At 28.1% G+C, this 25,662-nt stretch overlaps 5 protein-coding genes across 11 annotated transcripts; 3 read left to right on the forward strand and 2 right to left on the reverse strand.

Annotated features, from left to right (window-relative positions):
- The first annotated feature begins 1,135 nt into the window (after positions 1-1,135).
- On the forward strand, positions 1,136-4,504 carry Phax (phosphorylated adaptor for RNA export). Its single transcript, XM_076364935.1, has 4 exons — positions 1,136-1,494; positions 1,723-2,338; positions 3,148-3,423; positions 3,495-4,504. Exons 1-4 carry the CDS (start codon positions 1,444-1,446, stop codon positions 3,758-3,760), a joined length of 1,209 nt encoding a protein of 402 aa, XP_076221050.1. The 5' UTR covers positions 1,136-1,443; the 3' UTR covers positions 3,761-4,504.
- A 493-nt stretch (positions 4,505-4,997) lies between these two features.
- Positions 4,998-13,812, reverse strand: mute (gon-4 like protein muscle wasted). 6 transcript variants are annotated; one of them, XR_004235858.2, is made up of 17 exons: positions 13,667-13,812; positions 11,581-11,689; positions 11,064-11,507; positions 10,692-10,985; positions 10,348-10,619; positions 10,102-10,277; positions 9,838-10,037; positions 9,441-9,758; positions 9,192-9,384; positions 8,967-9,092; positions 8,129-8,806; positions 7,482-7,638; positions 6,855-7,410; positions 6,534-6,762; positions 5,725-6,453; positions 5,541-5,659; positions 4,998-5,470 (listed from the first exon to the last, which is right to left on the reverse strand). XR_004235858.2 is itself a non-coding variant. In XM_076364934.1 (15 exons), coding segments are annotated over exons 1-15 (4,425 nt in total). In that variant the 5' UTR covers positions 11,583-11,812; the 3' UTR covers positions 5,484-5,608. The 6 variants fall into 6 exon arrangements, 1 of the variants encoding a protein (XP_076221049.1); XR_004235860.2 differs by lacking the exon at positions 13,667-13,812 and adding an exon at positions 13,521-13,626; XR_004235856.2 differs by lacking the exon at positions 13,667-13,812 and adding an exon at positions 11,939-12,161.
- LOC116431143 (putative odorant-binding protein A10) lies at positions 11,406-15,139 on the forward strand. 2 transcript variants are annotated; one of them, XM_076364936.1, is made up of 3 exons: positions 11,406-11,566; positions 13,791-14,075; positions 14,714-15,139. In XM_076364936.1, exons 2-3 carry the CDS (start codon positions 13,913-13,915, stop codon positions 14,866-14,868), a joined length of 318 nt encoding a protein of 105 aa, XP_076221051.1. In that variant the 5' UTR covers positions 11,406-11,566; positions 13,791-13,912; the 3' UTR covers positions 14,869-15,139. The 2 variants fall into 2 exon arrangements, with proteins under 2 accessions (XP_076221051.1, XP_031842041.1); XM_031986181.2 differs by lacking the exon at positions 11,406-11,566 and having other exon boundaries at positions 13,779-14,075.
- A 4,013-nt stretch (positions 15,140-19,152) lies between these two features.
- On the forward strand, positions 19,153-23,952 carry CSP6 (chemosensory protein 6). Its single transcript, XM_031986241.2, has 2 exons — positions 19,153-19,522; positions 22,697-23,952. Exons 1-2 carry the CDS (start codon positions 19,339-19,341, stop codon positions 22,894-22,896), a joined length of 384 nt encoding a protein of 127 aa, XP_031842101.1. The 5' UTR covers positions 19,153-19,338; the 3' UTR covers positions 22,897-23,952.
- On the reverse strand, positions 23,204-25,552 carry Cdc10 (cyclin-dependent kinase 10). Its single transcript, XM_031986240.2, has 6 exons — positions 25,304-25,552; positions 24,713-24,867; positions 24,022-24,622; positions 23,654-23,950; positions 23,430-23,563; positions 23,204-23,355 (listed from the first exon to the last, which is right to left on the reverse strand). Exons 1-6 carry the CDS (start codon positions 25,311-25,313, stop codon positions 23,320-23,322), a joined length of 1,233 nt encoding a protein of 410 aa, XP_031842100.1. The 5' UTR covers positions 25,314-25,552; the 3' UTR covers positions 23,204-23,319.
- Between the last annotated feature and the right edge of the window lie 110 nt (positions 25,553-25,662).

A 25,662-nucleotide genomic window follows, 5' to 3' on the forward strand; every position in this document is an offset into this window, starting at 1 on the left:
TTCATATATTCCCGTGATCGGCTAACCGTCGTGATGTTTACAGTCACGGGCGTTACCTTTATCGTCGCGAACACAAGGTTCCTACAATATCATCGAGTGTAAACGGTTAAACGAGGTATTCTTTTGGATAGCGAGATCAAGGATATCGCGAACTAACATCGGCGACCTTTAGTTGTAAATGGAACAGTCTTGACAGTACAGAGTTTGTCGCAAACTCTTGAACTGGGGTCCTCCATCACGTACTAGTAGCCATTCCTGAGATCGCCTGGTCCTTTCTAGTCCTTCCTGGACCTTTCTGACCATCAGTGGTGTACTCCTACCTTCATCCCTGACCACTAGTGATCACTAATGACCAGTGCTAACCAGCGATCTTTGTCTCAATTTGTGTTATGTACCGATTGCGAACAGCGATCAATGAGTCGCATGGTTTTTTTTTCACTCCGGCCTCCGATCATGCCGTAAGATAAAAGGTCTGTAACGACATAGGTGACTGGTGGCACTATTTTAGTAGTTTTTGATTTTGTGAATGCAGTGGCCTCGGATATGCTTTGCGAGGTATACTCAAGAGTAGTAGCATTTTTTGGTTTATTTGTTAGGCAGGGTAGGGTTTTCTTGTACGTCGCGTTTAACGTTAACTGTAAATATCAATAACAATGTTCTGACTTTTTATCGAATTACGGGCAAAGTAAGTTTATTTTATAGTTTCGTCATTATCAATCACGTCCGAATGTCCGAGTTCTTTTGCGTCCTGATGAACAAGAGAGCGGAATGATATTCTACTATCTTAAACTTCGCACGCGCGTTGCTGCGCAACGGCACCAAGGCGATAGTCGTTCTTTTTAAACTTCGCGCGAGTAGCTGCGACAGTGCTGGCGCAACGGTACCACACGTGGAATGATTGTGGCGCCGTCCTTCATGATCGAACTGTTTAAGATTTTCTTAATTTTCAGCGGCAATGAGTATTAAAAAAGCGAAAAATTTGTCGATCATAAGTGTGTTTTGTGGATTTATTGAAACTGTACTAAATGTACTATTTTCTATCACCTAATTCAAGGGTGCTAAATCGGTGACCGCGGGCACTCTAGTGACACTCTCCTCACGAAAAGTTACCCCCTCCATATCTACTATTATCTGGTGGACTGAACACTACTATACAGACTTGTTCACATATCCAGTCTCAGGCAGTTCCTTGAGTAAAGGTAATGGAGGATCGCTATTTTCAAGTTACTAGTGTCAGGGGTGTAAGTTAGACCTCTGCTATATGCACGCATATTGAAAACTGGCTTGAAAGAACCCGGAGTTTCGCATCTGTAAGAGTCCTCTGTGACAAAACTAATATTAAAATAGGTGTAGACGAACGGACTTAGTCGAAGTTGTTCAGTGACCGTGATTGTATTTCGTGATACTTCGTTGAAGAAATTGTTACTTTTGGGAAACAACAATATGGAAGCAGAACCTTTAGAACTTGAGGATGGCGAGGTTATCGACGATGAGGTGGATATACAATAATTCTATTGTTTTACAGAAATCTAACCTATTTCAGCGAAAATGATATTAAATTAAAATGTTCAATTTTGAATGTAAATTTAAATTACTTCCATGTTATTTGAATGAATATAATTTTAAACTTTGCGTATAATCTGTGATATTTTATAACTTTTTCGAATAAGATATCTCATAATGAAATGCACGTATTAATTATTTAAATACATCTTTACTTAGGCAAGCGATATTGAGACGTACAACGTTTTGAAGAGACCTCATGCAGTTTCAAATAAAGAGGAACAATTAAGAATAGGCTATAATGATGAATCTGATGAATCTGTGGACTCTGAAAGTGATTCCGACTCAGATTCTAGACACGTTAGGAGTAAAAGACCTAAATTGAAACTGAAACGGTCAAGAAATTCACTAAAAAGTTGGGAAAATAAAAATGACAAATACAAAATTTGGTGCACTCAAATGCAAGAGGATTCTTTGACAGAAGATTTAGTGTTGTGCGGTGTAACAAAGAAACGCTTCCAAGAGCGCAATGTTGAGAATTATAACATTCCATACCATTATTCTGCAAATGGTAGATGGAATTCAGAACAACATAACAATAATAGCTCAGAAGATGAGAAAGAAATTGAGAGGAGATTAACGAATAAAAGAACAAATTCAGATAGAAGTAACGTTAAGCTAAGATTAGGAAAGAGACGTAATTCAATGGATGTAGATCATCAAAAAGGAACAGTACGAAAAATAGCAGATTTAAGTACAACAGCCGAATCAGCTGATGCAGATGTGGCTGCGGATATAGCATCCAAACTTAACGAGAAAAAGGATCTTCTTATAAGTAAGACACATAGTTCTATGTTACATTTAACATGTTAAATGCCAAACATCTGTTGTTCAGCTTTTCAATTAGACTACTCAGTGTTGTCAAGTGGTGATTGTCAGTTACCAGTAACCAATACAGCCTGAATGAAAAGTTTATTATCATTCACTGGTGACTAATTTAGTGCTTAACATGCTAGCGACCACAGTCAAATTTGAAATACCTTTGCTGTGGACTGTGTCTTTTTTGCAATTATTTCAAATGATATGTTATACATATAATTTTTACACATTTAAAACATAGTAAATAAACCAACCGAATTATTTTACATAAATGTTATACATGTATGATATTTCAATATAGCCAAAGCAACATAGGGTATACCACATGTCAAATATATGTTAATGTTATTGTATCAGCATATATGATGCATGGTTGTGAATGTGTTAATGTGTTAAATATGTACATATATCTAGCGTATCTGATCTATCTAGTACTTACACAAATGTATGGAATATATCTAGTAAAATTATGACTCTTAACTGATATACCTTGGTAATGGCAAATATTCTGTATATCAGAGTTGTAGCTTACAAGAGAACGTATTCAACCAGTACATACTGATTTTGATGAAACTTATGTGAAACATAGTTCTTAAGAAAATATTTGGTGTATTTTTTTTTTTTTTTTTTAAGAACTATGTCTTACAGAAGTTTCATTAAAATTAACATGTGCTAGTTAAAAAGGTTCCTTTGTTAGATAGATGCTGTTTATACATTCGTGTGAGTCAAGTAATTAGCTAAATTATACATGCATACTGTTTGTAGGAAGAATCGTGGATATAATTGGTAAAGAAAAAGCAATTGATTTTTTTCAAAAAACAAAAAAAATCGAAGAAGGAGGTGGTATTTTAATAATGAATGGATCTCGAAGAAGAACTGCAGGTGGAGTTTATCTATGGTTAGTAAAAAATGATGAACATATTCCACAAGAAAAAATCAGAGAAATTTTTTATTATGACAAAAAAGAGCATGGTGATCAAAAAAAAGCTGATGCTAATGCTAGAAGACAAAAAGCACAAGAGTTAATTAAGTGTCTAGAAAGTAAGTGTTGTTTTATGTTTCCCCCAATATTGTTTAAAGAAAAAAATGTAACAAAAATAATTTTAATATAGATGGTTCGGAAAAGGATTTGCCTGCTCTTTTAACGAAAGCGGAACTTTCCACAAAAGAAATAGCCGAAGAAGCAAGATTGAGACGTGGTGAAGGCATGGATAGAATGCCTATGGATTCTGATCGTACAGTTACAAATCCACCACCGAGCCCTGTAACAGATGATCCAGATCATTCTGAACATCCACTTGTACAAAGACACATTCAAGACTACAGGGAAGATTTCCTTGATATTGGTATCGATGTAGATAGTATGGAAGTACTTTAAAATATTTTTATTTTATTATATTTTTTTTATATGTGCAGATAAATTGTACAAAATGAAATTCTAACCTTTGCAAAAATAACCATATATACATACACACATGTGAATACAGTTTACACATAGTTTGTACGTTTGATTACTATATACATAAATATTGAATGTGATCAAAGAATGATCGATTAACTGCAACGACGTTCCATATTGTGATAACATAATTTATCAAGTGTACATACTATGGTAACGTACAGTGTCATTTTCTTACATTTTGAAAAACATAGAATATTTTTGTATAGGTTTCCTGTAATGAATTAACTTCAAAAAAGATAAATGCATAGGGTCGAACAGGATAAGAAAGGTCTAATTTGAAAATAAATCAACTGCGTTTTAACTCTGAAAACTATAATATTAGTAGTACATCATGCATTTGTGAAGTCTTCTGTTCCATTATTTTTCTCAAAACAGATGGTGGAAAATCCACAAGTTGCTTCATTCTCTTATCTTCTGGCAGCACATGCATTCTATTTGGCTTAATTCATTTCGGGACAACTATACTCGTTTTATGTTTCATTTAACATGTTCGTTTTTATTATTAAGATAAATGTAAAAAAATGTAAGAGACGTAACAAGTATGGAATTTCATAATAATTGCGACAACATAATATAGAAAGCGTAATTTTTATGAAATTTTCATTGTTGAAGATTGTTTATGTACATAAAAGTCACTACAAAAATAAATATTAAAGTATTTGTACTTTGTATAATGTATTAAATGAATTATCTCGTATATAAAATTTTACTCAGTACGCTGCATGAATATTAATTATTTCACTGAATGATCAATGAATATATTATAACATATGAGATGTAGGTATAACATTTAACTAAATTAAATTTTTTCTTTGTATATTTAAAAAATAATTTTGTTTTATAAGAACAATTGTGTGACCTTTTAATTACTAAATTACATTAAAATGATTAAAAGAATTAAATACAGTGACTCAGAAAGTTTGTTCAAAGCGAGTTATATATATATATGTATATATATATTTGATTGAATTCCATACAAAATCTGATATAATTTAGATAAAATTTTATACGGAATCAAAGGAAAATATACTACAGAAAGTTATTAAAGGTAAACATAATAAGAGTAAAAAAATAGAAATTGCATACTAACTTTTATACTTGATTATTATTTTTAAAATATGCAAAGTGTGCAAATCACTGTATTCAATTACACTACTAAATTCTAAAAAATTAAATAAACTATTAGAATTTAAATTTATAATTTGTATTTATTTTTATACATATTCAAACAAGTTAGTTTTCATTTAATATTATTATGTACAACTAAGATGAACTGCTTATCAAAAATAAATTAAAGAACATATGTACTACATAATACATGGAGTTCTCATGTATATTTTAAGAATTTGATACTTTTTACTGTATCAAATTGCATGTATTATTTAGTCTAATAATTATTTTATTTATCTATAATTATGGTAATGTAATAGTAGTCAACAAAATTCATTATGTAATTTAATTTTTAGTGAACTTTAAAAATAATCTGGAAACAATATTTAAAACTCTAAATATTATAAACACAGGTTCGCACAATATTTATTTTGAATTTATAACATTTTCTCATATATTTATATTTTTATTTAATTCGTCATAATTTTAAATCAAATTTGAATATATTAAAACAATCTGTAAAAATATTAAAAGAGTATAAATATATTTTGACACCGTATTCTATATAAAAAAAGCATAAATTTACCTGTATTCATTCAATATGTTTCACAGAACAATATGTTTAACAAAACGCATTTCTTGTGAGCTGTTCAGTCACATCATTTTTTCCAATAATGACAAAAGTATTTCACATCTTTCTTTAACCTATACCAAGATATTAATTAAATAACCTATATTGGAAATAGATAAAAATAATACAAAATACTTACTTGTTCAATTGTACGATCTCCTAATGTTTTACTAACCATAACAATTGAGTTGTCAGAATATTCTTTTTTAATAGTTTGTAAAAGAATCATGTCTTCTTGCCGCGTCCATGGTTTAACATTTACATTACCGACTACATTAATACAGTTTTTTATCTCGTCAGATGAATCAGCTTTGTTTATGCTATCATTTGATACTTCGCCTTCTTCATCTGATACAGTTTTTTCTGTTACTTCTATAACAGTATTTATGCCTGACGATTCGTCTAATTTCGCATAATCATTATGAGAATCTATGCATTCTAATTTTGTTTGTTGTTTATCGATTTTTTTTTCTCTTTTACTTTTACACTGTGTTATACGCACTTTCTTTGTGGCAACATCCATTCGATCCGCACTGCCCAACCTCTTTAAACCTTTTTTCTGATCTGCTGTTTTTGATGGAGATTTTATATTTCTTTTAGATTTCACTATTACCTTACCGGTCTCCTCATTATCTTTAATCGGTGAACTTTTTGACACACAAAGTTTCTGATATTGTTCATCAGAATTAGGTTCATTCTTCGATGATTTTCTCCGTTGTCTGGATGGAATTGAAGGAACAAATTTATCTGTTGTTTTTAAAGATACACGAGCAATATTTTCTAATTTCTCTTCATCAGCACCAGGAAAAATAATTTTTGCAGGTCTTAAACCTTCAGACGTTTGAAGATAGATTTTTCCATTGAGAAACTATTAAAATAATTTTTGTTGTCTTATTTATTCCAATATACAGAAAAAAAACATACTAAAATGTAACATAAATTATTTACCCTTGTTCCGCAAGACACACAATGTTCAGAAATAGTTTTACAAATAGAATCATCCCCATTATGACAATTGCATCTACAATTTTCCCCACCATAAGGATCTTCTTGAGATCCTGATAGTGGCAGTTCGATATTTTCATATAATTCAGATGCATCTTCAGTATATACTTTGTTTTTATCATGTGGCCCCACTGGGCAGGTTAAATTTTCAAACATGTGTGATGCAAATAAACTGTAAAATAATATATATAGTATGAAAAGAAAATATCTTATATCTATAATATCATCTTTTTTGTACACCTTAAAATTTTATACATATATTACCTTTCTGGTGGTTTAGCAGTGGGTAATATTTGTAAAAATAAATCCATAACTAGAGGGTGGCCCTTAAGTATAGGACCCATAGTTGCATGAACATGTTCTAGCACTGTCTGCGGATCAGACGAAAGTTGTGTGATGGCTTGCATCATTTTTGCTATTCGAGAGGGTTGCTTAGCAAAATATATTTGAGCAACATTAATAAATTCACTTATCTTTCGAAGCATTATATATTCAACTGATTTATCCATTAACGCAGCTTGATGTGGTTTTAAAAATAATAAAAAATCTGTACAAAGTTCTGGATATTCATGTAACTTTTCACATACATCCTGATATAAATGGATAGCTATGGCATCTTTATCCTTTGCAGTTTGTTCCATAATTTTTTCATTTTGCGAAGCTCCAGATATGTTAGAGAAAGACAGTTCACTTTCCATTTGATTAATACTATCTAATTTTTCGTAATAATCTAAATATAATTTTATCACAGATCGAAATATATCAGGGCTATTAGATTCTAATGTCAAATGCAACTTTTGAAGATATGATGCTGCAAATTCTACATAACAAAAGGTAATAATAATATTATATTAATTTGCAAGAACATATCTTATGATAAAGAAAACATACTTGATCCTCTTTCTTCTTCATTTAGTGGATTTTCAGACTCTAAAAGCCTCTTAATATTTTCTAATTCTCTGGCTTCCTTTGCTTTTTTCCTACTAAGAGAATCTTTTTTAATAGTTGTACTGGCTAACATAAGCTCTGCTATTTCATCTTCGTTATCCTAGAATAAAAAAAGAATTCAAAATGGCGATTTTATTTCTACAATGTTCTCCCTTAACTTCATTAATCGCCTCAAATGTTTTTTGTACTTTAAATAATTCAAGCAGACCCTCAAAAGGCAAAAATATGACAATAAAATAAATGTCTATAATGTAATTTTTTGTTTGAGAATTCTACATTATTAACAGATTTTTGGAAAAGTATATTTGTGTACAATAATCTGATCTTCATATGACTTTAATAATGAGTTGTCATATTTGTTTACGAAATTAAAGAAAAATCTTAGAATTTTCATAATTTACATCCATTCTAATAAATTATTTAAAGAAGAAACTAATTCTGTATCGTTAATTAAAAATTGTATTAAGTTAATATTAAGTAGTAAATATTTTAAGTCAATATATTTTTATAATAATAAAAATAAAAGACACATTTCACATAGTTAAGTTAAAATAAACTTTCTGTCTCTGTATACTGTTAATTTTACTTACAAGTTTTGGCAAGGCTGGTATTTTTTCCAAATTTTTGTCCATATCATTCTTTTCCCTAGATTTTAAAGTACTGCAATTAGATGATAATCCTTTTGGTCCTAAAACTTGAGCCATTAGCTTCATATTTTGAGCGCTTCTTGTCTTTGCTAATCTAGGTGTAGTTTTTCGTAATTGTGGCAATTCTGGAACTATTCCAGAACACTTCTTAGAAAACTTAGAATGCTTTGATGTTGCTGAAATTGTAAGTATATCATTTCGATTGTTTTCATTTCCTTTATTTTTTTCCAATGACTTCTCTTTTTCCTTTAAATTTATCGTAGTTTCCAGGAATAATAATTCATTATTATTACGTTGCAAATTGTGTTCTTCATTTACTGCATTAGAATTACCAGATCCTGTATTTGACTCATTGTTGGCTACTTTTGTTGAATACTGAGAATTAATGTTTTCATTTAAGTATGGAGTACTTTTTATTATCTGCTTATTTGAATTTTTCTTATTCATAGTTGCAGGTAATATTTTTGGTAACATGTTTACAATAGGATTTCGCAAGGAATGAACATTGGAAATAGATATATGTGTCTTCATAATTCCATTTATACCATTATCCTTCTTCACAAGATCATTATATGAGTTCAATATATGTTTACGCTTTAACACATCAATTTTTTGTTCTGTCTGTGTAAACAAATTAAAATTATTGTATACCTTCTGCATTAAATGTGAATAACTCATTTATTAACATTTTCAAATTTTAATAATATAAGAATTATATATGTAATTTTAAAACATAATTTAAATATAATATAAATTTAAAATTCATATTAAATAAACTTACATTGTTAAGATAATTCTGCCACTGTACAGGTAGACATTCTATTGGTTGCTCTTTTGGTGCTTTAAGATTGCATTCTAGTGTTATATAATGTATTGTTTTGGGGACACAACCCTTTTCGAAATAATACTTTACCAACAAATTATATCATTTTTATTTTATTAATAATAAAGTAGTATTGTTTTAATTTAAGCAAGATGTGTATACAAAATATAATACAATACATACCTTTATTGGATTAGCATCTTTAGCACATCTACGTTTTTTAATGTGATGATATAATGCCTGAGGTTCTCTACATGGTATTAAATATTGAATGATTAATTGTACTGCATCCATAAATTGAATATATTTACTTTTATATTTTCTTGGTTTTGTTGCAGCAAAAGGGAGAAATTGTTCAATGCCCAGTGCAATTAAACTAAAAAGAAAAGTTAATAAATTGAAGTAGAACTTAGAAATAAAATATCAACTTACAATTCTTCAGATTTTAGGTATGGACTGCGTATAAATTTATTTAATTCATTCTTGAAAGGTGATACGGGTAAAAGTTGTGGATGCATTAATGCTTTGCTTTCCATAAATAACTTCTTCAATTCTGGATGAAATTTGGGAATGTAGTTTGCATTATTTGAAGAATATATCTTCTTCACTGCATCTTCATCTATAATAGTTTTTTTAAAATCTTCAGAAAATTGATTATCCAAAAATTTTTCTTCCCAATCAGACACCAATTTTAAAGCATCAGGCAAATTTTGTGCATTAAATGCAGAATTAGGGCCATTACTTAAATACCTAATGTAAGTGCAATTAAAGATTCCGATTAATATTTATCATACATTTTTAGTTCTAAAATATTTAACAATAAACTTACTTTAAACTAATTAAATTTTGTTTACATGTTTTCGATTGAAAGTGTAAATCTGGATGCATATATGTCATAGCAAAATGTTGTACCATTAACTGAACATGTTGACAGAGTTGAACTGCCAATAACTGTCTTTGATTGTAATTCATTAATTCAGGAATTTCAGGTTCTTTATAAATAGGTAATAAATCTGTTACAGAACAATTCTAAAAGACAAAATTGTGTTTCTCTTTTAAACTATATAAATCAGTAATTGCATTTTCTCCTTACCATAGAACTATTTTCAATAGATAAATTTAAATTTTCTGGAAATCTTCTTTTTTTTGAAATTTCCTGTTCTTCTTTCGAAAATGTATCAGTAAACTCAAACAGTTCAGCAATTAAATTGTTTAATTCTTTGCGAGTAACTTTCACAGCTTTATCAGCTCGCAATTCTTCTTTGTCCACTATGAATGTATATTTAAATTATTGCAATTATCTGTATAAATTGAAACCTATAATAAAAAATATACATACAAAATTCTGTTTCTTCATCTTCTAAAATATTATATTCTGGATCTGCTTCTGGATCATCTTCCATTATAGGAACTTGAGCTAATGGTTGAGTAAACTCTTTTAAAAAATTATCCCAATCTTCGTCAACTTCACAATCCCAATCGTACATATCAGTTGTTATATCTGGTGGTATAAATGCTTGTTCAATATGTTCCAAAGGTGTTTCACTCAAACAAAGTTTTGAACGTGTTCTTTGGCCAATACTTTCCTCTTCTGTTGGTACGTGAGGAATACTGAAAAATGTTATTTAAAATTAATTCAAGTAATTTGATTATTATTTATGAATGTTGTATAAATTGTATTACATTGGAATTTTAAAAATGCCTTCTGGATCATATTGAATATTTGGTGATTTGGGTTGTTCAATTGGAGTTGCATCATGATTATTTGCTGATGTTGAGAATTGTAAATCGACATCATTATTTGTAGAATTTTCTACTTCCCTTTCATCGTCACTTTGTTTATCTTGTTCTGGATTATATTCTTCATCAGAAGAATCTTCGGGCAGTTCTTCTTCAATTAATACTTGCATTTCTGATGTAGTCTTTTTTATTGGCGTAATTGGCCATGGTATATTAACTTGTGCCGCTGCTAATTCTCTGCATAGAAATATTCTATTTTAAGTTACTTATTCTAGAAAGTTATAAAACGTATAAAATATATTTCATGTATCATACTTGGCCTTAGCTCTTGTTAGTTTAGGTTCGAAAAGTATGTCATCTTCTGTGTCCTGAAGACGATTTTTAACCATTGCCATTACATGTTCGTTAGTAATAACATGTTTTAGGATATTTTTTACATTTGTAGCTGTCAAGTTAGTTTTCGCTGCTTTAGCATCAAGTTGCCTTTCAATTTCTTCTTCCATTTCATTAATAACTGAAGAAGATTCTTCCACGGCATCTCTTTTGTGTCTGCTAGAGGGTTCATAATTATCAACTTCGGAAACATCAATTTGTAAGTCTGCAGTTTCTGAATCGGAGGATACATCACTGTTCACATCATCAAAATCGAATTTAAATGAAAATGATAGGTTACACTTTTTTTTGGTATCATTTAAAGAAACATAAGAGGGAACAGGGTTAGTTACGTCCGTAATAACACTTTGCACTGGAAATTCCTCCCTATAAAACAATTAAATAATATAAATAAATGGAATATACTATAAAATAGTCAACAATCGGTATGTTCACTTACATTTTTTCTGTTACATCAACTTCGTTTTTACATATTCTATTAATATATTAAAGAGTTTTTTCATTATTTAAAATTCACATATCTTTTTAATGTATTTAGAATATTATACCTATAAAAAAATAGAATATATAGTAAGCATATTCGTAAATATTACACTGACAAGTAATTTATCGACTGACAGGTTATAAGTATGCATTATTATAATATATAGGTTATAAATAAACATTAGTAATAAATACTATCTACTACTTGGTTAAACAAGTCACTAATTTATGCATTATATTACACTTTATGGTATCCATTTAATATTCACTTTCTCTTTGTCGACATAATTTTTCACTACGATTTACAATCTTACCTTTAATACATTAAAAACTACCAACTGAATACAATAATAACACAAAGAAACAAATGTTTAGAGAGATTAATATCAGCTAATAACTGATTTAGAAATGAATGAGTTATTATCCACTAATCAATCGTTCGATCAAAACATTAAAAACTAATCGTCTACAGTCTTTATCAATGAATATATGTATTTACAAACAGTCACACTCATTTTTCAACTTTAAAATTAAGTTGTACAAAAAATTCATTTATTATGTAAAGTATTTTAATATTTCAAAAGTATCGTTATAAATAATTTCAAATTGTTTTTTAAAATCATACACGAAAAACATGAATATGTTAATAAATTATTTATTACTTATAGAACTATGAAGTATTTAAAGAAATTTAAAGAAATGGTAGAGAGCTTATATAATTAAGAAGGCAATATAAATATTTCTTTAAACTACTGTTTCTTCACAAAAACTACGGTTTTATAACAAATAAGATATTTATTGAATTCATAAACTTTTATATAAAATTACATCAATTTGTTTAATCTATTATTATTTAATTTTATTATTTCATCTTTTTATTATTTTTAACTTTAGAAAGTATTAAAATCTTTTATTCAACTTTACGTAAGAATCGGTAAGTTGATAATATATTGTCTGTCTATTATTTTCCGTATATTAAATCAATTAATAATTACTGCTATTATAAAAGAGTACAATCAATATAATGAAGATAATTATAGTATAAGATATACAATTACAGTATTAATTAATTAAATAAAAATTGCAATTTTTAACATAATACAAATAGATATAGGGAAATTCTTATTTGTTAAATCAATTTATTAATTTAATGTACGTATCATTTTTTATGTTTAAATTACAAAATATAAACTTATTTAACAAATAACTCTTTTTTACTAATTAAAATCCGAGACATGTAAAAAGCGCTGTTCTGTATATACTTACATATATAATAAGTTTTGTTGTAGCTATTTACATTTGTCAATTAAATATTTTTTACCAAAAATTGCAATTTTTCTAACAAGAAAGATACAAGAAGAAAATTATATATGAAATGAATAATCATAATACTTATTAAAAAAACAATTTGGAAATATAAAGTCTAGTGTTTTGAAATCTTCGAATACTATTTATATATATGCAAAATGTAAAACTATACCATCAATAAATCATTAACGTGTTATAACCAACTCGTTTGCAAAATTAAAAAAAATTACTGGAACAATTTTTTTTATTTTCCAATTATTATTAGAATTTTTATTTTTACTGCAGGCTAATCAGGTTATGTTTCTTATCACATTTTGGTACAAAATGTGAATAATTATGCACAAGAATATATTTTGAAAAACCTCATTATATAAAATGTAAATTTCTCTGATCTTATTTTCTTCTTAAGGTTCTTTAATTTTCTAATCTTAGAGATGATGCAAGTATATTTGAATTATTATTAAGAAAGTTTAACCCCAGAACTATTAGATGAGTCAAAATGATCCATTCCTGATTTCTACTTTTACAATTACTTAAAAGGTACAAATATGTACATTTTTAAGAAATTATTAAATCAATGGTACCTACACTGAAATATAAGTCAATTGAAATCTTAATAAACGTCCACAGTTTTTATAAATAAATTTGAAACAGTCAAATTAAGTAAGTGTATACCTACTTATATACTCGGTAGTTCTAACGTTAACTTCCTTTACCGTTTGTAAATTACCTACCTCTCATTTGTAAAACTGAAGATTAAGGAAACAAAATCGCCGTTTTCATTATCTGTCGATAATTCCTTTTAGCTAATGAGTTCGAAAGTATAATTGACTAATGCCAGGCCTATTTATCTCTAAGGATCACCTTTAGGGGGGAAAGAGAATATAAGGACAAATTCCGAAATGTAAAGTAGACAGTTTCGTTTCTACTAGACACTTCGTTTCTAAGAAATATATAAATTAATTGCTTATTAGTCAAACATGAAACTCCAAATTGGTTTTCTTGTAACCCTACTTGTTTTGGCATCTTTCATTCAAGCGCAAAATATATTACATCTTTTGTCGGACAGACGTTACGTGGAAAGGCAAATCAGTTGCATTTTGAATCGAGCACCATGTGATGTTGTAGGAAAAACAGTTAAGGGTAAGATTAACAATTTTTTTAAAGTTATTATAGAAATAATTATAAATTAAAATTAAAGTATTTATAATTATCAATTATAAATTAAAACTTATTATAAAATTATATTATTTACATACATGTATTTAATAATAAGATAATGTATATTATAATTGTACAAGTAGCTGTGTAAATGAGAATAGTATTAAAAATTTGGAAATATAAAAATAATTATTTGTAATTATAATGAAGAGTATATGGAAATTAATATTAAGAAGATTTGTCAATCATAGTATTATAAAAAAATCAAGATTTTTTTTATGTATCGCTGAATATAAATATATAGTAGAAACTGAAAAAAATGAATATTTTCAGATTTACAATTAAATAATAAATAAAATAATAATTTCTAACATTTCAAATTCATAATCAAAATTTATTTTTCTCCTTGAAAAATTTGATTAGAATTCGATGCAGATTTCATCTTACCATATTTCAAGTATTTGTATGTTTTTACAAAATGCATAAAAATTCGTAGTCCAATTTTATTATTCATTGTGAGAGTTAAATTTTATTATTCATCTCGTACTTTTGAATTTATGTATTTACTAACACATTTATAACTAATTATTAAGTTAACGACCTTTGTGAATTTTTCGCAGGATTGTTACCGGAAGCGTTGAACAACGATTGCCGACGTTGCACACCTCGGCAAATGGAGCATGCACAGATATTGATGGGGTTTATGCGACAGAATTATCCGAACGAATGGTATTCGATTGTGCAATATTACACGGCTAGGCGATATATGCATTAAAGAACTCAGTAGAAGAACTCTGTTCAACGAAGCAAATCACGCATAAATGACTTACAGTTTGTGGAATAAGCAATTCACTGATTTCAATATGATTTAATTAGAATTATCTGACGAGGTTTCGAATATTAACACATTCATGTCGGGACATGTTCTTATATTTTTAACCTTAAATTATAATAATAACAAATCAATGTTTGTAAGAATGATGGAGTACATTCTTTTGTTACATATTTAGATTACTGACTTCTAAATAAAACAATTATGAACCGTACTTTTATTTATGTTATTTTAATCCTTCAAATATTATGAGAAGGTTGATAGTACATATACTTAATTAATGTTCTAAATATTATGTCAATATTATAACGCTACGAATTAAAAGTTTAATAGTTTTAGCCGTAAGATGCAGATTCAATTTTAAATAAATATTTATTGCAAATAGTATCTTTTGATATATGTATATTAATAGTTAGTTTGTAATTACTTCAATTTTATTTTGAAAGAACTTTAAGAATCCAGGGCTGGGGAACTTTTAGTACTTTTACATGTTCATGTAAATACTAGAGAAATATTTTTAAGTAAACAGGGCTTAGTATCTCTCTCTCTATAGCTAACAGGAAGTTCAAAGGACAAGGTAGAAAGTTTCTATCTTTTATGGTCGGTTTTTCGCAATATGATAGAATGAAGTTCTTTGAAACAGTAATACGTCTTGCATTCTAATTATCTCCATGATTCTCTAATGTCGAAAGAAATATACATTAAATTTATAAGCAGAAAAATGAGTATTATCGGCTTTTATTTAAATCTGTATTAAAATGCAGTTTTTATCATGCTTTTCATTCACCTTGTTCTAATATTTTCATATTTACTATATTGTTTACAATTTCGATATTCGTTATTTAGGTTTCCCAAGAAAATAAAATTAGTTTCGTATCATAGGTGTTCTATTTTAAAGGCACAGCTTCTTTTAATATTTTTGAAATATTTACTATTGTTAGCATTTACTAATTATAGTAAAAATTTATGTTCTAGCATATAATAAAAATTACAAGAAAAACAATAGGATACTTAACAAATAGGTCATTTTAAAAATAATTTATTTATTAAATACTATTTTAAAATTCACTTTTGTAAGTCATTATTTCCATTACATTTCTGTCTTATTATTGTTATTATTATTATTATTATTATGAAAAGAAACTATTGAGTTTTAATAAATAATATACTTTGCTAGTAATAAATCACTGGCTAATAGAAGATTCAATGAAGTGTGTCAGCCAAAGAACGTTTCATGACGTGCGATGTTTTTCAGAATAATTTCAGGGTTGCTTAGTAGTAAACACTGCATAACATGTTCGTTGAATCAGTATCGGATCGAGTAACTGAAATATAATTTCGAAACGTTCGTGATAACACGTTCCACTTAAAAGTACGTTACTCTACTTTGCGTTTTATTATCATTAGTAAACTCTAAATTTTTGTGCAAGTTTATATTTTCATAATCAAGGGTTACGAAACCGAAATAAATAAAATTCGATTTATTATAATTATAAATTGAGTGTGTCAAAAATGTTTAATACAAAATTTGTAGCAAATTCACAGCTTTAGAGAGAAATAACTTACAATTAGAAGTGCCTCTCACAAAATGCAAAATATAATTAATTAAAAAGAGTTATTATATTTCAGGAAAAGATCGCTTCAAGGTATATGCTAAAGCAAATGTACGACAATCGTCATTGTCGAAACACATTAATACATTATTCTAGTAGCGTACGCAGCATTCTACTGTGTGTATCGTGTTGGTAGTTGCTATAAGAACATTGTTAATGAACAATGCAACGTGAATTTATTTCATTAAAATAACTATTGTTCGGGGGGTTAAATTTATTTATAATTTTAAATGTATTTTTCATATAAAAATGATATTTGCACCAGCAATATATTTGTACAAACTTTTGAAATTCAACTAAGCATAAAATTCACGATTTAAACAACTTCACGACATACAATAAGATTTTCAATAAAAATAAAAGATTTTATTTTAAAAAATCCTCGATAATATATGTCTATTTGTTTTGTTTAGAAATTAAAAATAAAATAAAAATTTATTTGTACTCTTCTTTCTTTGACAATTCAAAGTGTGTTATTAAAGAACTGATTAAACAGTGATATCCATTTTGTAAGGAGATGTTGTAAAGCAAATAAACATTTTTTCATACTGTGAGCGAAGTTTCTTACAAGTCAGCAGAATTTGAAAAGCCAGCACGATAAGGGCGATTTATGTTTACAAAATTTCGATTGATATTTGTAATCTCATTCCTTATATTTGTAAGTTTCATTGACGCAACGATGAGGGTATTACACAAATTTGCCAGGTAGAATTTAGAAAGTAAAGGAATAGAATTTGAATTTAAAGGATTAAAAAAAATGTTCATTAGATTGTAAACAATAGTATAAAAAGGGATAATAAATCCTCTGAGAGGTGAAAGATTAAAAAAAATGAATATTTTAAAAGTATAACAGATTGAACAGAGTTATTGTGAAAAAAATTAAAGTCTTTTTATGATCTACGAAACTCAAAAAATATATTTTGAATAATGGTAACAAGTAATTATCATCTTTATTTAGTGCAACTTTAATAGTAATTGACATTTTGTTCAAAATCTTTATTAGGTATAAAATAATTATCATGATAATATTTTTAAAAAAATTCTTTCTTGTTATATAGTAACTGTAATTATCGTTACTCCGGTAAAATTGTCAATATGTTTTGGGTTTGATATTTCCTTTAAAATCTTTTCTTCTCAAACAATTGCATTGCCAGAGTAATAAACACGAAAAAGTTGCGCAATTTTTCTCAAGTAATTACTACTTTCATCTATTCTCTGAATTTCATAACTTTTTATTGTTTGTCTATCTGGAGGGGTTAAAAAAACCTCAGAATGCATCAGTGAATATAAAGAGTTCGCATTTATTACATCATTTTTGGCAGAAAAAATTGCTAGACGTCTATCCGTATTGTTATATAAGTTCAAACTTACAGTAAAAGCAAGTAACATAGTCAGACTGGTTTACACTTTATTCCAAATCAATTTCATTAATTAATATATTATACAAAAATAATTTAAAAATTTCAAAAAGAAGGTTTCTATCGCGCTAAGACAAATTTCTTTCTTTCTTTTTTGTAACTCTATAAATTAAACTAAATGTAGCGTTAGAGTTCTTAATCTTGCCACAATTACTTAGAAATTTTTGTCGCAATTTTTTATAAATATATAGATGATTTAATTCCAATGTAACAGGAAGATATTGTCATTATTGTATTAATTTGTAATTTATAATGATTGTCAAATAATTATACCCAATAAACTACAAAATAAAAATAGGTAGTAAATTTATTATCTATATCACTTCAATTCAATAGAATTATATGGATTATAAAAATGTGACAGAAATACGCGACACGTAATTGAACGTATATTATATTTGCACTCGGTGTAACTCCCCTGAGAAGCATTAAAACGATAAAATCAACTAATCGAAAAGAATAATTGAGCTATTTATATGTATTATAACTCAAGCTATAATTTGTATGTATTGTCATGGCTTATAATTATTTACTTGATAAATATTTCACATTTACCCCGGTTTTGTTAATGAACATGTACGTAGGTAGATATCTCTGCATTCAAATAATTAACACTAATCCTATTGTATTTTATATAATTATAATTATATGTATAACAAATTTCAGTTAATAGATATTAACACATTTACTCCCATCATTTGTTTAGATAATAAACTTCGAAATTTTTATATTTTATTAGATCCAACGTATTTTCTAAACATTTATCGTGAGTTGACTGTAAGTTACCAAATATTTTTATATGATATCAATTTTCTTATTGCAATTCTCATTGTAAAAATTATTTGCATAGTCACGGACAAAACATTTAGTCGGCTTAGGGTAAGTCAACGGAGAAATGGCCCATTTTTTTAGAAGAACTATTAATATACTAATAGCTAACGAAAAGAAAATATATTTATGAAACCAAATACATATAAAAAGAATAGTTATTATATAAACAGTTGAAAATATAGATATTTGATAATGCAAATGAAATCGAGCCATCTCACTCGGATTACCCTATTCGAAATGTAACAACTTACACGACTAAATGACAATTTTCCTCATCTTTCCGCGACGTCTAATGTGTTCACCGTTCATGGGGGGCAGGTAAAACGTTCATCCACTCCCCCCAACGTCCTTCACGGGTCAGCTATATAATTCGGAAGCTTGCACGAACAGTTGCGAAGAGCGGATTTCACGAGCAGTGGCAAACCGTCGACTTCATTGTAAAATTTCTGTGAAACGACCGGCGTGTCCGGATCTGTTCAAGCATTTCATCCGTGTTCCTCGTAGACCAGCTCAGGTTTTTCCGGTATAAGAATCGCGTTTGCGGAGGCAACATGAAAGTTTCACTTTTACTGGCCGCTCTGCTTGTAATCGCTGTCGTAAGCGCTGACACATATCCGAGCAAGTACGATGACATCGACATTGAGAAGATCCTCCAGAACGGACGTGTCCTCACCAATTACATCAAATGCATGCTGGGAGAGGGTCCGTGCACCAACGAAGGCCGGGAACTGAAAAGTGAGTATTAGAACGAGCGATTTTCGAGTCGAACACATCACAAACAATAGATTCTATGCATAACAAATGAGTCAATGCTTGTAGTCAGTAAGTAGAAGTAGAAACGAATGTTAGATTCCTTAATCTTAAACTTCATAATCTTTTACTAGTGTTAGACGGTAAATGTTGGACAATTTTAAAACAAGCGAATGGTATTTGAAATAACTTTTAAACTTTTCTAATTAAGTTCAATTTTTGGTAAATAATAATTGTTATGCATATGAATTTTAAGTATTCGATAGATTCAATAAATAGGAACTGTGCGTGTACAAAACCGAGTATTTACTTACGAATTCCTAATAAAATACTTCCTTTTATCTATATAACCCCCCTCCCCCCCAAAAAAGTGTTAAATGTTTTAAGAAGTATTTCGTACTTCAGAACATTAAATAATTTCATTTTTATGATCTCTTTTTGTTATTATAACCGCGGGATTTGCATCGCTGTTGCAACCTTGCCAGGAAAAATAATTTACTTTTTACAATTCTATTTTGAGTCATATTTATTTTAAACGGGATTAAATAGTTCTTCGGAATTTGGATTCGTTTCCTCAGCCAAAAGTTATATTATTGTTAACTTCTGACACAAATCTAATGATACACGTGATACTTTATTTTGCATAAATCAAAAGACATTTATGTGGAACGTAATAAAGTGAAATATTAACAAAAATTTAATGAAATTACATAACGTGATTTCGTTTAAAACTTCACAATAAGCAATTGCATTTCCGTGCTATACGAAATTAATTGGAACGCGAAAAATCTGTGATTTGTTAAACTTATTATTTATTGAATGGTATAAGCAAACAATGAATTTTATCCTTTTACATAAAATACTTTATATTATTTAAGAGTAAAATTAAATATTTACTCGTTTCCTCCGCATGGGAATTACTCTGCACAAGTATAAGTTTTTAGAGCCATCCGCAGCCCAATTTAAAATATTTTTAGTGTGTAAATGCATAATTAAAAAACAATTTTCAATAATACAACTACATATATAATCGAGGTTGTAAAAATGTCGTTAGAAAGATTTAAAGAATAATAAATACGTATTTAAAAATTACATCCATTACAGTTATTACATATACAGGGTATTCCTACCTAATGAGAAATTTTCAAATTGATAGCTAATAATTGTCATTGTATATGATCATTTTATAAACAATTTTATTTTTGTGCTATATAAAAAAACACTTAAATACTTTACCTTAATTATATATAAATAACATACGTAAGATTCGTTTTTATCAGATAATATCTTCCAAAAACAATTTGTAACTTAAATTAGTTTCAATACCCGAAAGAAGAAAATGAAGACTACAAATAATTATTATAATGCAAAACTTCACTAAGATCTGTAGTATGTTTTCAACTGGACAAATTCTTCGATGAAGGAACAACATTTTATTTAGTTCCAATCATATTACAACCGAAAAATAACAATTGTTGTGATTAAAAATATTCGTACAACTTTTTCATATTATGTACACTTATAATCACCTACAAACATTCCTGTATAAAATGAAATTTTCGATTTCATAAAAACATTACTGGCAGTGCATATTTCACAACATACAACCGAAAGATACAATATTTTTTATAATTTTATTTTATTCTTTCTAAAATTTTGTGAAGATGTACTATTTCAAAATATTTGAAAGAAACAATTAAAAATTATATAATACGTAGAAAATCAATGCCTAAAATATTACTGTGTCATGCTATGTTAATATCTTTTAAATAATGAATTAATTTCTTCTAAAAACTATTTAAACGTGTAACAGAGAATTTTTTTATTTTTGGTTTACTTATTTTTGTCATAGAACGGAATTTATGTTATTACAAAACCATGCAAGTAATAAAAATAAAAGAAAACGAAAATTATATTATTTTTTAATTTGCTTATGCATCTGCAGTCTATTATAGGTTTTAATTATTTAGCGAAAGATATCTTTATAATAAGAGAAATAAATTTCTATTTATTTGGTTTCAAACTCTACATGTTGTTAACGAAAGAAAGCAAGGAAACTTTAATTTAGTTAATGTATAGCATAACAACTTCCTCCAGACGCATGATAAAAAAGAAAGATTGTTTTCATCTGAAAACTTTAATGCATCTGCAACGATATTACGAAAGAGTTCACCTCACACACATTCACTCTCTTTCTTTCTTTCTTTCTTTCTTTATTACGTAAGTTGCTTTGAACTTTCTCGTTTAGAGTGCATCGAACTCCTTTAGATATCATCTACGTCCCCGTAATTTAACTAACAAGTAACGAATAATTATTTTCTGCGTAACCAAATTTACTGTGACAAATTACACATGATTATGAAAATTAATTTACACAAGCAATAAATAAATGATAATTGATTCTTCGAAACAACGATTACAAAGAGAAAAACTGAACAACAGTTTTAAACGATAATATCAGTAATGAAGTCGGAGACAAGCATTTTTAAAGATACGAAATTAATTTACTTTTTGAGAGCAAGAAACTTTTTCTATTATATAGAATTCTAATATAAAAGTCAATAGGAAGGAGAAAATACAATTTTTCCATATCAAGGTTTATTTTCGAGAAAATCAAGTTTGAAAATTCATCTAATAACTGTTAGACACTTACCATAGAAACTGTATGAGTTGCTTCAACATTAAATTATGCTATTAATAAAATCAAATCTTTTAATTAAAATTAACTTATAAATTAAAATAAAAATCATCATTTTTATATAATAATCATCTTGATAAAGTATTTAAAACATCCAATGATTAAAAAAAAGTTGAAATACTATTTTAAACATTGTTTGCAAAACTGAATCTGTATACAAAACACATTTATTACTATTATTATGTTTTTATATATATTATATATCAAAATTTATTATATATAAGTATTTATTCTATACAAAAATGTTAATAAATATACCTATAAGTTATTTATTATTTAATTGTACAATAATTAATGAATAAAATAATTGTTAATTATTAGAATAGCAATAAAATACTGTTTGCTTTATTTACAAAATATTTTATTTATTTTTCGTAAGTCTTATTTATTTGTTATGAATTTTTATTTTATTTAAAATTTTTGAAAATAATATTAATGAAGTAACACATGTGTAATTTCAGAGACATTACCAGACGCTTTAGCCACGGGTTGCAGTAAATGCAATGAGAAACAAAAAGATATTGCAGAAAAAGTAATAAATCATCTCAGAACTAAGAGACCAAGAGATTGGGAACGACTTACGACAAAATACGATCCGAATGGTGAATACAAGAAACGCTACGACAGTACTGAAATTGCCAAAAAAAACGTGAAAACTTAAGATGTAGGATTGTAATACTATCTATACAATCAAGATTGCATGAAAAATGAGAATTTGTTAATCACGTCAAATATACTCAATGTTAATTGTATGCACGTACTCGTTTTAACACTTACGTTTGTACAAATTATTATCGAAATTATAAAATTTGTCAAAAGTTTCATATTACATAATGAAGTCACACTTCGCATAACGTATTTATTAACGTATGCACATTTTGTTTTCACGAATGCGTGTTTTCTTGTAACAACAAACACATTTGTTTTATAATTTTTTGTATGCATCCAGTAATAAAGTTTGTTTATTAAAAAGATTGTTTTGTGAATAAGGTCATACATCCTAAGATAAGGTTACAAATTATAACGAGGAATGAAAGGGTGTTTGAACTGGATTCCATGTTATGTATGTATTGATATCTATAACTTATTCCACTCTTCTTTTTTTAACGAGTGATCCAAGCTGAAAAAAATATATACTTTAATATCAATCTGCGCATAAACTGTTAAATACAAAAGAATGTGTAATAAACCTACAAGATCAGAAATTGCAGGTAAGTTATTTGTCTGGTCTGTAACAGTTGCTTCTGGTTCTCTGGTTTCCTTTGGAGGAGCAGCCTTTTTCATATTTCTATGTTGCGGGAATGTAGGCATCAACTTAGGATCACATGCTATGAACATAATTAAATTGAATGATTATTAATGATTTGTAGTTAATATATTAAAAGACTGTAAGACTTAGATAATTCAATATTACTTACGTAAGGGAGCTTCTTTGAAGTAGCTACTTTGTAAACATTCTTCAGCAGTAGCTCTTTTCTTTGGATCGTACATAAATAAAAAGTTTAATAACCTTAAACCAGCAGCACTTAACCATGGAAACCTTTGTTTCAAATTATTGTATGGTTGCTGTTTCAGTGTAAAGTTTTGCAACGCTGGAAGAGTATTAAATTCAGGCCAAATTGCTTCACTTGGTGTACCCAATAAATCAACTATTAATTCTAGTTGTGCAATTTCTGATCGTCCAGGTAATAAAGGTCGATGTCCAAGTAATTCACCTGATGTAAAAAATAAAATTAAATATAATATTATGATATTACATAACAAGAAAATAATGTAAATGTTATACCTAAAATACAACCAGCAGCCCACATATCCACAGAAGTTGTTTGAGTTTTTGCTTGTAATAGTAACTCTGGTGCCCTATACCATAATGTTACCACTCTAGGTGTCATTGGTTTTAAAGGTAAACCAAACCACCTAGCCAATCCAAAGTCAGCAATTTTTACACATCCTTTGTCTGTCATAAGAAGATTAGAGACTTTCAAGTCTCTATGCACAATGAAATTATGGTGCAAATACCGCAAACCTTTCAGTACTTGTAAAACAATACATTTAACTTGACTTTCTGAAAATGGAGTTTGCATATTGTCTAATAAACTTGCTAAGTCTTGTTCACAATATTCCATAGCAAGGAATATGCTTTCTAGACTCCTTCCTACTACCACTTCTCTTAAATGTACAATATTTTCATGACGACAAGATAAGAGAACAGATATTTCCCTGAGACCGCTAACAGGTAAACCATCTTTTTCATGTTCCATTCGTACTTTCTTTAAAGCTACAATTTTGTCATTTTTAGTGTCTCTTGCTCGATAAACAATTCCATATGTACCTTCTCCTATGCGGTTTAACTTTTCAAACTCTGATACAAATCTACATTTACCTAGCTATTGAAACAGAAAATTATATAATTAACAATATTGCTACTCCTCTAATAAATACAATTATAACTACAATAGAGATGAAATAATTATTACAATATCCTGTTCTGGTATTTCCATTGGTTTACCAGTCAAAAACGATGTTAATACTCCTCTTCTTGTTACAGGGGCTGATGGATCTGGCCCCGATTCAGATGCAGCTTTTTTATCAGTATCATTATTTTCTATTGATTTCTTTTCCAGGGTTTCGTCTAAATAAATAAGTTTTATTAATCATTATACATATTTATTAAAATTCTATTCCTAATAATTCTTGAATTAATATATAACATATAGATATATAGAATTCATGTCAATGAAGATAAGAATATTAAAGATAACATGAATGAATTTATAATAATTATACATGAGTATCTGTAGTTTTATTCAGTAATTTATTCAAAACTTTTTAATTACACTGAAAATTAAAGTGATATTGCTCATAAACAACACAAAATACGATCAGTGCATTTATGTTGATAAAAATATCGTTTTAAGTAATCCTTTCGTGTTATAACATAAAACAATTTGTTTAATACATAAATAACGTGTACTTTCATTTACAACCATCTAATAATAATAGAAATAAACCATTTGGTCTATTGAGTTTGTATTTACATTGTGATCATAAATCGAATGAAAGAATACCTTTTGTCATGATGGTCGATATATTTTCAAAAAAATATTTTCAAAATTATATTTATTATCCTCTTCAGCATTCGTATTTTAAAAAAAAGTGGAGGTACAATTGCAATTAATTACACCAAACACTCGATCAAGCGCAATACTCTTTAACAATGTTCATTCGTTTTTACCATTAAAAGTACAATAAATAGCCTGTGAATCTCAAACACCGAGAAATTGCAACTCGCGTGCTCTCTAACGGCAGAGTGTGTAATATGAAATATTTTAGATCAGAAGTGTCTATTTAACTTGTTCCCCTCACGCTAGTAACATGGAACAGCGTTCCCCCCATTACCACTACTTAAGGAACTGCCGGAGCTGTG

Source organism: Nomia melanderi, chromosome 2 (assembly GCF_051020985.1).
Source record: "Nomia melanderi isolate GNS246 chromosome 2, iyNomMela1, whole genome shotgun sequence".
In the NCBI taxonomy this organism is placed as follows: Eukaryota; Metazoa; Arthropoda; class Insecta; order Hymenoptera; family Halictidae; genus Nomia; species Nomia melanderi.